The following is an 11,996-nucleotide window of genomic DNA, read 5'->3' as shown; positions in this document are numbered from 1 at the left end:
GTTGTGTGGAAGAAGCAATCCATTCCAGCGGAGTGGCAAGAGGCAGTTGGAATATTCATCCCCAAGGAGCAAAATTCAACCAACATCAGCCAGTTCAGGTCAATCGCTTTACTGAACGTGGAGGGAAAAGTATTTTTCTCTGTCCTGGCAAAAAGGATATCCAGCTTCCTCAGCAACAACTGCTACATCAATACAAGCTGTCAAAAAGCCGGACTGCCAGGCTTTCCGGGGTGCATAGAGCATGCATCCGTGATTTGGGATCAGATACAGCGTGCCAAAAGAGAGAGGAGCAACCTCCACGTGGTATGGCTCGACCTGGCAAATGCCTATGGCTCAGTACCACACAAGCTGGTTGAGTTTGCCCTGAATTTCTTCCACGTTCCTGTGTGTGTCAGTAACATCATAGCCAAGTATTTCAACAACCTACACATGTGCTTCTCAGTAGATGACTACATGACAGGATGGCAGCGGTTGGAAGTGGGAATTGCCATGGGCTGCTCCATATCACCAATCCTCTTTGTGGCTGCATTTGAAGTGTTACTCATTGGAGCAAGGCAAATGGTCAGAGGCCTGAAAACACCGTCAGGAGGAAGACTCCCCGCTCTGAGAGGTTTCATGGATGATGTGACAAGCATCCTACAGACCGCCCCATGCACAGCACGACTCCTCAAGCGTTTCGACGAACTGACCGTCTGGGCGAGGATGAAGATAAAGCCTGCTAAGTCCAGGAGCCTGTCCATCAGGAAGGGTGTGAGAGATGACAGGACAGTCTTCACAGCAGGAGGTGAGAAGATTCCACTCCTGGCAGAGCAGCCCATCCGAAGCCTCGGGAGGGAGTATACAGCAGAGCTTTCGGACAGGCAGATGGGGAGGGTGGTCCAGAAACAACTAAAAGAGGGGCTCGTAAGGATCGACGGCAGCCAACTTCCTGGGAAGCTGAAGGTTTGGTGTTACCACTTCACACTTTTCCACCGCGTAATGTGGCCGCTGAAAGTAGCCGAAATTCCATCTTCTCAGGCCAGCAAGATGGACAGCATCGCCAACGGTTATATCAGGAAGTGGCTGGGCCTCCCCCGCTGTTTCTCGGACACAGGTCTTTTCGGCAAGAACATTCTGCAACTTCCTCTGAAGTCAATCAATCTGGGTTACAAGCAGGAGAAGACTCGCCTTGTACTGGAATTGAGGGAATCAAGAGACGAAGCTGTGAAGAGTGCAGCGGTGACTGTCCGCACTGGACGAAAGTGGAAGGCTCAGGTGGAAGTGGACCAAGCTGTCTCAAGGCTGAAGTACAAGGAGATTCTGGGAAGAGTCCAAGACAGCCGGGCAGGACTGGGATGGGGGCAACCAGTCCAGTTCTGGTCCAAAGCCACGAGACAGCAGAGGAAGGCCATGGTGGTGGAAGAGGTCACACAAGTGGCGCAAGACCAGTATTGGATCAAGGCCGTATCCCAGGGAAAACAGGGGGCATGGACTCGCTGGGAGGATACCATCAAAAGAGTCATAACCTGGGCCGACATCTGGCGAACTCCTCAATCTCGGCTTAGCTTCCTCGTGAGGGCAGCGTATGACACCCTGCCATGCCCTCGAAACCTCGCCCAATGGTTCGGAAGCGAGGGCAAGTGCTCCCTGTGCAGCAAAGATAATGCAGGACTCAAACATATCCTTTCAGGTTGCAACGTCGCGCTGACGCAGGGACGCTTCCGGTGGCGACACAATCAGGTGCTGAGGAAGTTGGCAGAGCTGTTGGAGAGATGCAGAGTCGGGGCAAACAACGCCACAGATCCCCATCGGCCAAACATCAATTTCATCAAACCAGGAGAGGTAGGACAGAAGACAGAGGCGGGAAGATCATCACTTCTGCTTACCCCTGGTAAGGGCTGGGAGATGCGCGTTGACCTGGACAAGCTGCTAGTCTTCCCAACTGAGGTAATACAGACAATGCTAAGACCAGACGTTGTGATGTGGTCCTCAGCTGCTAAGAAAGTCCTCATCATTGAACTAACCGTGCCATGGGAGGAGGGAATACCAGTAGCACATGAGTTCAAACGGTCAAAGTACAGCGACCTGGCAGAGGACTGCAAGGGGGGAGGCTGGTCTGCGTCCATTCACCCCGTGGAGATCGGATGCAGGGGCTTCGTAGGAGGTTCTGCGACCCGGCTCCTGCGTGCGGCGGGAATGACCGGTTACAGCCTGAGGAGGGCCATTAAGGAGTTGGCAGAGGAGGCAGAGAAGGCAAGTTTCTGGATGTGGCTAAGAAGGAGGGACAACACTTGGGGCTCAACACCCCATTGAGGTCAGTTGCAGGGAGTGGCGCGGGGAGACGTCCCCGCTTAGCCACTGCCCCCCCACCGCGAGGTGTCCTGGCTTGGGGGCGAAACATCAGTGAACGGTGGCACCAGCTGACGACCCTGCAGCTGACCTCGAAGTGCACTGGAGGAGGTGCGACAGGCAGAGATGCCAAGCAGTTAGGTCTGTACTTATTAATTAAGAAAAACCCAGACACCATCTTTGTAGTCATTTTTCTCCTGCGTGGACTTCCGTCTTCCTTTACAATGAGAGAAGCTGCACGAAACCTTGTGTCTGCAATTGTAAATAATTTTGTTTTTAAGTTTTGTGTTTCTGGTAGAATCTATATAAAGTAATATACATTAGCCTATTGTTAAAATAATGAAAAAAACATAATTAAATATATTTGTTTTATTGTATTGTTACATTAATAGCTGTTGTATCATTATAGGATGGCTTGTTAAACATTTTATAGGATTTTCAGAGGGAGGAAAAACCAAGACATTTAATATAAAATATAAAATGAATAAATACATAAAAAGAAAAAGAAAAAAAATGGTTAAAAGCCATCGTCCCGGGGAGCATTTCATTTCGTCCCGTGCATTTTTTTTTACCGTCCCCGGGACGACAGGACTACGTTAATCTCAAGCCCAGGAAGTTACATTTTATTGTTTGCATTATTTGTTTCAGCATTGCACTTTGAAGATGGTCCCTCTGCTCTTTGACAGCTTTGACTCTTTTTCAGATCAGCAGACAGACTCTGTCTTTCTTATTTACAGTATATATAAACGTTTCTCATTTCTATTCAGACTTCCATATATATTTAATTTCCTTAACGGCTTGCCATAATATATATATATATAGATAAATATATTATATATAAGCCAAATTATCCCGATCCAGATATTACTTTAATTCAAGTAATTACATAATATTTCCAGGGCTTAGTCACATATGTGCCCAAAATGTAATCTGTGCAACTTCAAAATATTTGGGAACAAACAATTATTGTATTGTGTGCGAAAGTTGTGGCATTAGCCTCTAATTTGTGAATGAATAACATAGAGGCTAATGCCATGACTTTCATTGTGTTTCAGTGTATCTTGAAGGATCATGCAAGTAATTGTTTCTTGTTGATGCTGTAAACAAAATGTCACTGTGCAAACCCATGTTTGTTGTTGTACTGAACACAGGTTGAAAATAAACCCACTGAAATAATAATAATAACAATGAATAATTTCTAAGTCTTTGTTAGCCGTTTGTGAAGTTTTGTGCTCGTGCGCTACGTTCGCTCGCATCCTGTTCATCTACTGGGGGCTAAGCCCCCCCTGTCCTTAAAAGCTAGTGACGCCCCTGCATCACAGTAGCTCCTTTGACTTCTTTCGTTTTACTTTATTTTTGGTACCCTTTCCATCCTTTGTAACTGAACTACTGTGTGGAACAATTTCTCTTGTGGATCATTAAAGTTTGTATAAGTCTAAGTCTAAGTCAACCAATCATTTTGTCCGTTGAGTCTATTTTCCTCACAATGACAAAATGATGAGCTGATTTAGCTGTCAATCTGAGATTTTCAGACATTCCCGTATCCTGTTTATGAAATTGTAAATTGTTTCGGCTTTTGTTTTTGTGTTTTCAGAAATTGCAATTTGTTGTTTTTTATGTTTTCTAAATGTGACATTTTTTTCGTTTTTTATTTTTTTGGTTTATAAAATTGTAAATTCTTTCGGCTTTTGTTTTTGTGTTTTCAGAAATTGCAATTTGTTGTTTTTTATGTTTTCTAAATGTGATTTTTTTTTCGGGTTTTGTTTTTGTTTTTTCTGACATTGTAATTTGTTTCATAAAGTGTTTGTTTTGCACTTTCAGACCACCGTAGTTAAGCCTGTTTATAATCTCGCGTCACCTAACTCGCGTAAGCAACGCCGTCTTGCCCCTTCACCGCGCGTACTTTGCATCGGTGGCAACACAGACTCCCAAAGCTGTTACTGGTCAGCTTTTGAAGGGTCTGATTCGAACACAAAGTTTTTTCTCTCTCACACACGCTTCCTCCTTCTTCGTCATCCATCTTTCAGGCACGGTGGGTATATTCGCGAACACGAGAGCTCTGAAAATCAATAACACATGAACATAAAAAATACCATCAGCAGGTTGTTGCAATTTTTATTTAACAGTCTTGTTTATTTACAATTACTCGTTCTCTTATCCCACATCCCAGACGGCCAAATAGGGTCGATATATATCTATATATATATACTTTTTTCTTTTTACTTGACCTCCTCCAGGTACTGCAGTCCTGTGTAATGATGCTCGCTTGTAATAAAGCAACTTTTGGTTCAGTAAAGCGTCTCCGACGTCTCTTTTGATCCAGCCCCACTGTCGTGTCCCCCTTCTGTCCGGACCGGGATGACAAGACCAGAAATACACGTCATTGTCCTTATTACTCCGAGTGAATATGATCACCATCACTGCCGATGCATGTGTTAACCTTGGCATGTACAGGCAACAGGGGGTAGCCTCCATACCGGCTGCTCATGACATTCCACGCAGGCTCGGTTATGGGCGGCGTTGCGCCGAACACTTGGGGCGAAGCTGCGAGCTGTTTCTTTCTGCTTCGCCTTCTGTTGCACAGCAGGTACACCATCTCGACAATATTGAGGAGTACAGAGATACCTGAAACTACAAGCATGAAAAAAATGAAGATGGTCTTCTCCGTGGGACGGGAAATGAAACACCTAGAGCCGACGTCTGGAGCACAAGGTGGCCAGTTTTTGCAATGGAAACTTGAGACGAGAATAAGAGGGCCGAAGACGTATAACTGACCAATTGTGAAGGCCACCTCCAGGAATATCTTGAATACCAGCTGGGTCATGTACGTGTAAAACAAGATGCCTTTAATTTTCACCTTCCCTCTGTCATCTGTGTATTTAGGTTTGTTCACCACATGTCCATTTGTTGTCCTATGTTCCAGTGCTATCATTTTCTTCTCCTTGTGTATGATGAGGACGGCATGGCCAAGGTACACCAAGGTGGGCGTTGACACGAAGGTGATCTGCAGGACCCAGTAATGCACGTAGGACATAGGGAACTTTGAGTTATAGCAGCTGTTTTGACATCCCGGTTCCTTGGAGTCACAGTAGAACTCGGACACTTCGTCCCCCCAAACATTGTCTGCAGCTGCCCCGAGTACGAAGATCCTGAACAGGAAAAGGACGCTCATCCAGATCTTCCCCACCACAGTGGAATGAGCCTGCACCTTCTTGAGCAGTTTGGCCAGGTAAGACCAGTCACTCATGGCGAAGGATTGAGGCCTGAGGTAAAAAAACACAAACTGATGTTAGAGAAAGGGAAAAAAATAATTACTGGAAAGGCATCATTCAATATTAGGTGTAGATCAAATAATTATTATTGTAGTTGAAATATTATCTAACATGGCATCAGTCAATACATACACAAAGACTAAGAAGCTTTACTCTGTGAACTTAACATTACAGTCCACTAATTTTTCTCACAAGACAAAATGCAAAAATGTTATATCTGTAGGATGCACATTTCAGAGTGGCCTTTTATTGTGGGCAGCCTAAGGCACACCCGTGCAATAATCATGCTGTTTAATTAGCATCTTGACATGCCACATCTGTGAGGTGGGATGGATTATATTGGCAAAGAAGACATGCTCACTAACACAGATTTAGACAGATTTGTCAATCAATCAATCAATCAATGTTTATTTATATAGCCCAAAATCACGAGTGGCTCAAAGGGCTGCACAAGCCACAACGACATCCTCGGCTCAGATCCCACATCAGGGCAAGAAAAAACTCAACCCAATGGGATAACAATGAGAAACCTTGGAGCGGACCGCAGATGTGGAGATCCCCCCCTCTAGGGGAGACCGGTGCAATGGACGTCGAGTGGGTCTAGCATAATATTGTGAGAGTCCAGTCCATAGTGGATCTAACATAACAGTGAGAGTCCAGTCCATAGTGGATCTAACATAATAGTGAGAGTCCAGTCCATAGAGGGGCCAACAATATTTGAGAGGAATAGGACTAAAAGTTTAAGATCTTTGAGTTTAACTCATGAAAATTCGGAGCTAAAACTTAGTTAAACCAAGACTTAGCCTTGTCTTGGTTTAACTCCTATCTTACTGACAGGATGCAGTGCGTCTCCCATAACAATGTGACATCGGACTATGTTAAGGTAACGTGTGGAGTTCCACAGGGTTCGGTTTTTCGGCCCTGCACTCTTCAGCATCTACATGCTGCCGCTAGGTGACATCATACGTAAATACGGTGTTAGCTTTCACTGTTATGCTGATGACAACCAACTCTACATGCCCCTAAAGCTGACCAACACGCCGGATTTTAATCAGCTGGAGGCGTGTCTAAATGGAATTAAACAATGGGTGTCCGCTAACTTTTTGCAACTCAATGCCAAGAAAACGGAAATCCTGATTATCGGTCCTGCTAGACACCGACACCTATTTAATAATACCACCTTAACATTTGACAACCAAACAATTACACAAGGCGACTCGGTAAAGGATCTGGGTATTATCCACAACCCAACTCTCTCGTTTGAGTCACACATTAAGAGTGTTACTAAAACGGCCTTCTTTCATCTCCGTAATATCGCTAAAATTCGTTCCATTTTATCCACTGGCGACGCTGAGATCATTATTCATGTGTTCGTTACATCTCGTCTCAAATACTGTAACGTATTATTTTCAGGTCTCCCTATGTCTAGCATTAAAAGATTACAGTTGGTACAAAATGCGGCTGCTAGACTTTTGACAAGAACAAGAAAGTTTGATCATATTACGCCTATACTGTATATACTTTATATACATATATGCATATATATATATATACCTATACTGGCTCACCTGCACTGGCTTCCTGTGCACTTAATATGTGACTTTAAGGTTTTACTACTTACGTATAAAATACTACACGGTCTAGCTCCAGCCTATCTTGCTGATTGTATTGTACCATATGTCCCGGCAAGAAATCTGCGTTCAAAGAACTCCGGCTTATTAGTGATTCCCAGAGCCCAATAAAAGTCTGCGGGCTATAGATCTTTTTCTATTGAGGCTCCAGTACTATGGAATGCCCTCCCAGTAACAGTTGGAGATGCTACCTCAGTAGAAGCATTTAAGTCCCATCTTAAAACTCATTTGTATACCCCCTTTTTAGACCAGTTGATCTGCCGTTTCCAGTGTTGGGTTAGTTACTGAAAACCAGTAACTAGTTACAGTTACTAGTTACTTTATTTCAAAAGTAACTCAGTTACTAACTCAGTTACTTACACCAAAAAGTAATGCGTTACTGTGAAAATACATATCTGTCTTTGAGCTTAATGTTTCTGTACATTGTCCCTTCAAATAAAGACTAAACTAACTAAAAGTAACTATTTAGTTACTTTTTTTTTTCTTCTTATTTTTTTAAAGCTCCTATTAATGCCCTTTTAGCCTTCATTTCAGTACTGTTATTGCACTGGAGAATAATACAATCTGTTGATCAACTTGACATGCATTTGCATCACTGAACTCCGCTAAGCAATGTGGTCTACATACAACACACAAAGACAAAGACATGTTTCAAAGGGCCAACTTGTTTCAGGCCAGAACAAATTGACAAAACTATTTTAAATAGCTGCAACATAACATACATAAGTAACAAACAGCATAATAACAACATAGCTGTAAACCAAATAAGTACTTTAACTTTATTTTTACATACCAAAGCCTAACCAGGCGTTTTTTCTCTCAAGGAATTCTGAAATTAAATCATGTCTGAAGCCCAGAACACTCTACACATTTCCCCAGTTTTAATTTAGAGATAAGGAAATATTGGCCTGGCCCACTAGGATCCCTCTTCATGTTTGTGAACTTTATATTCTATACATTTAGAGTGATGTGATAATCAAACACTCTAGAAGTCTAGAATGAAAGAGTATATAAGAGAATTGACAGAGTGTGTGTACTATAATTCATAATAACATTGATTTTGATTCAATATTATGTTTTGAGCAATGACAGTTTGAAAGAAAAAAAACAGCTTTGTTTTATTAGTCAACATTGCAACTTTTTCTAAATTACATTTCACCTTTAAGCTTTTTTATTTCACTTTTGTTATGTTTTTGTTTATTTTAATAGTATTTTTAGAATGTGCTGTGGGCCTTTAAAACATTAGCTGTGGGCTGCAAATGGCCTCCGGGGCACACTTTTGACACCCATGCTATAGATAATAAAAAATTTAATCTGATAAATCTTTCGATAAAAAGCTGAGCCTGGCGACGCATGCGTGTTAACAACTCTCTCGCTCTCTCTGTCCTCCCTCACAAATGCTGCTGCGCTCACACACAGCGCGCCTCCTCCGTGTGACACAAGAGATTCAGAAGGACGACACCGCAGCGCTGCCACAAAACACACTCAGGTCTTCTGTTTCTAGCCGATACTACATAAAAAGTAAAGTAAAATAACGCAGTTACGCATCATGTAGTAACGGTAACTGAGTTACTGAATATAAAAAATAACGCGTTAGATTACTAGTTACCGCCGAAACTAATGGCGTTACAGTAACGCGTTACTTTGTAACGCGTTAGTACCAACACTGGCCGTTTCTTTTCTTTTCTGCTCTGCTCCCCTCTCCCTTGTGGAGGGGGAGTTACACAGGTCCGGTGGCCATGGATTAAGTGCTGGCTGTCCAGAGTCGGGACCCGGTGTGGACTGCTCGCCTGTGAATCGGTTGGGGACATCGCTGCGCTGCTGACCCCACTATGGACTGGACTCTCACTATTATGTTGGATCCACTATGGACTGGACTCTCACAATATTATGCTAGACCCACTCGACGTCCATTGCACCGGTCTCCCCTAGAGGGGGGGATCACCCACATTTGCGGTCCTCTCCAAGGTTTCTCATTATCATCCCACTGGGTTGAGTTTTTCCTTGCCCTGATGTGGGCTCTGAACCGAGGATGTCGTTGTGGCTTGTGCAGCCCTTTGAGACACTTGTGATTCAGGGCTATATAAATAAACATTGATTGTTTGATTGAAAACAAAAGTGTTGCGTTTATAGTTTGTTCAGTATATATATATATATATATATATATATATATATATATATATATATATATGTATGTATGTATGTATGTATGTATGTATGTATGTATGTATGTATGTATGTATGTATGTATGTATGTATGTATATACATATGTACATATATATGTATATATTTACAAATATATGTGTTTATATATGTATATATACATACACACACACACACACACAGAGTGTATATATGTATACCATATAGAAAAACATGCGTTTAGAAGAAACCATAGGAATGAAAGATGTACATGTATGTTTTCCATAATATAGTATACTATATTTTGTCAAATATAGGATCTGAACACTATGGCACAATTTTAAAATTATATATATATATATATATATATATATATATATATATATATATACACACACACACACACACACACACACACACACACACACACACACACACACACACACACACACACACACACACACACACACACACACACACACATCGGATACAAACAAACATTAAAAAAGTACTTGCCTGACAGACTGGAAGTTATTAGAAAATCTTTGTCCAAAACAAAGTAAAACTTTTATTAGTTTGCCGACTTAAATACCGTAGTCCAATGGTTTTGTCCCATTGAGTCACAAAATATTGACGCCCACAGCTTCTTGTTTCAGTTGGTCAAACTCGTGATTACTGTTAAAAAAAAATCCCATTTCCTTGTAGAGAAGTGTGACAGAATGCATCGCTATGATTCATTCCACACTACAATGTATGAACTTACCTACTCCTGAAAAAGACATTCCCACACACAGACACAGTCTGTGTGTGGGAATGTCTTTTTGCATCATTCAAGTTACACCCCTTTGACGCAAACAATGTGTATTTATCTGACAAGTGAACAAAATAATATGAAATGTCCTTGCTAGGAGTAGATATTGCGTTTGCTGAACACGCTACTCACATATTGGCCAAACGTTCAGTACACACAGGGTCTTTTAGCTGGGTTAATAAATTGTAATTGAGTGTTTTTCCTAAAGACCACATTAGAGGAGCTCTAGAGTAGGGGGGTCCAACCCACAGCCCACAAATGTGAAATTACACCCATTTCAATCCATTGCAAGGCATGATGGGAAAAATGCAAAACGCTCTCTCCACATTTATCAATGTTTGACTTTTAGCTGCTTTATATTTCTGATTGATTACAAAGCTTTCAAGAGGTCGTCACGGAAGTAAAAAATGTCGGAGTTGATTTTCCACATACTGTACTCTTGATATTAAATTATTAATTATACATCCATTGTCAGAGTTTGTTGGTGTCGAACCCCAAGATGCAGAGATGGCGGCAGGCATTGTGCGAGAAAACATGATTTAATGTCCAAAAATATAAAGAAAATACACAAACCAGGAACTAGGAACAGGAAACAGGATGCCAGGAAAACAGGAACTGGAAGACGAGGAACAAAAAGACAGCAAGCTACAAACATCTATAATATATAGCTTACCGCTACCGCTTACAGCTACACTGACATCGGCAAGTAGGAATGACAATAATCCAGCCGTGACTGGAGGGCAGGGCAGGTATAAATAGCAGTTTTTTGATTGGCACCAGGTGTGGCACCAGGTGTGTCCCCTCAGCCACAGCTGAGGGGACAGCACTCAGAGAGACAATCAGGAAATGAAGACAAAATAAAAGCACTGACAGGAAACTAAGACGAACGCAACCAAACTGTCAGGGGCAACCCTGACATCCATTATATTATTATAATATTTAAACACACACACACATATATGCTATTTTTCGGACTATAAGGCACACTTAAAATCCTTTCATTTTCTCAAAAATTGACAGTGCGCCTTATAACGCGGTGCGCCTAATGTACGGCATAATTATGGTTGCGCTTACCGACCTGGAAGCAATTTTATTTGGTACATGGTGTAATGATAAGTGTGACCAGTAGATGGCAGTCATACATAAGAGATACATGTAAACTGCAAGAGGATGGCAGTAAACAACACCAAAACTTTAAATGTACCATTGAGAATACAGAACATTACACACGGCGCTCAAAAATCTGTCAAAATGTTTTTAGTACGACTTGGGTAAGCTATGAAGCCGCACCGCTTGATGGTTTGTCGGCGCATTAAACATACGAGTATTATTATGGTGTGTGTATAAGGACCGCAAAAGGGCACCTTTTAGCAGACATATTACCTGCCGTTTTGTTTCACAATATTATGCAAAACCAACTTTTCTTACCTTCTGGTACCTGCTGATCTGTATTTGGGATCTGCATAAATCCGGATTGTAGTCCGTGCCGACGCCGTAGTCGATAAGCTTCTTCTTTTTCTCTATCTTCTTATGTGGCCTTCATCTTCTGCTGTTGCCATTTCTAATATAAAGTAGCGTAAAGTTCTTACTTATATCTGTCAGTAGACTAGCTATCAAAGCGCTAAAAACTGTAGTGAGTTTACATAATTCACCCACGGAACTTTAGTTATTAGAGGGTTCCGATCAGACGGTTTTTCACAGGACACATTTCCGGCCTTGATATTCCACTCGTGAGCCACGGATGAGGAGATGCTGCTCCGTTGTTGATTTAAGTAAAGTCTGAATGTCATTAAAACAGTTAGCTCCATCTT

At 42.1% G+C, this 11,996-nt stretch overlaps 1 protein-coding gene across 2 annotated transcripts; it reads right to left on the bottom strand.

Annotated features, from left to right (window-relative positions):
- Positions 1–4,457: 4,457 nt before the first annotated feature.
- Positions 4,458–10,865, bottom strand: LOC133648392 (gap junction Cx32.2 protein-like). Of its 2 annotated transcripts, none has more exons than XM_062044440.1 (2): positions 10,759–10,865; positions 4,458–5,591 (listed from the first exon to the last, which is right to left on the bottom strand). In XM_062044440.1, exon 2 carries the CDS (start codon positions 5,573–5,575, stop codon positions 4,721–4,723), a length of 855 nt encoding a protein of 284 aa, XP_061900424.1. In that variant the 5' UTR covers positions 5,576–5,591; positions 10,759–10,865; the 3' UTR covers positions 4,458–4,720. The 2 variants fall into 2 exon arrangements, with proteins under 2 accessions (XP_061900424.1, XP_061900423.1); XM_062044439.1 differs by lacking the exon at positions 10,759–10,865 and adding an exon at positions 9,891–10,107.
- Positions 10,866–11,996: the final 1,131 nt, after the last annotated feature.

This window comes from Entelurus aequoreus, linkage group LG04 (genome assembly GCF_033978785.1).
Source record: "Entelurus aequoreus isolate RoL-2023_Sb linkage group LG04, RoL_Eaeq_v1.1, whole genome shotgun sequence".
NCBI classification, from domain to species: domain Eukaryota; kingdom Metazoa; phylum Chordata; class Actinopteri; order Syngnathiformes; family Syngnathidae; genus Entelurus; species Entelurus aequoreus.
Note: the sequence above shows the minus strand (reverse complement) of the source record. Positions and strands in the feature narration are given on the sequence as shown.

Bases quoted from the DNA above. Each gene is read 5' to 3' on its own strand.
- LOC133648392 (XM_062044440.1), bottom strand. From the start codon at position 5,575: ATGAGTGACTGGTCTTACCTGGCCAAACTGCTCAAGAAGGTGCAGGCT.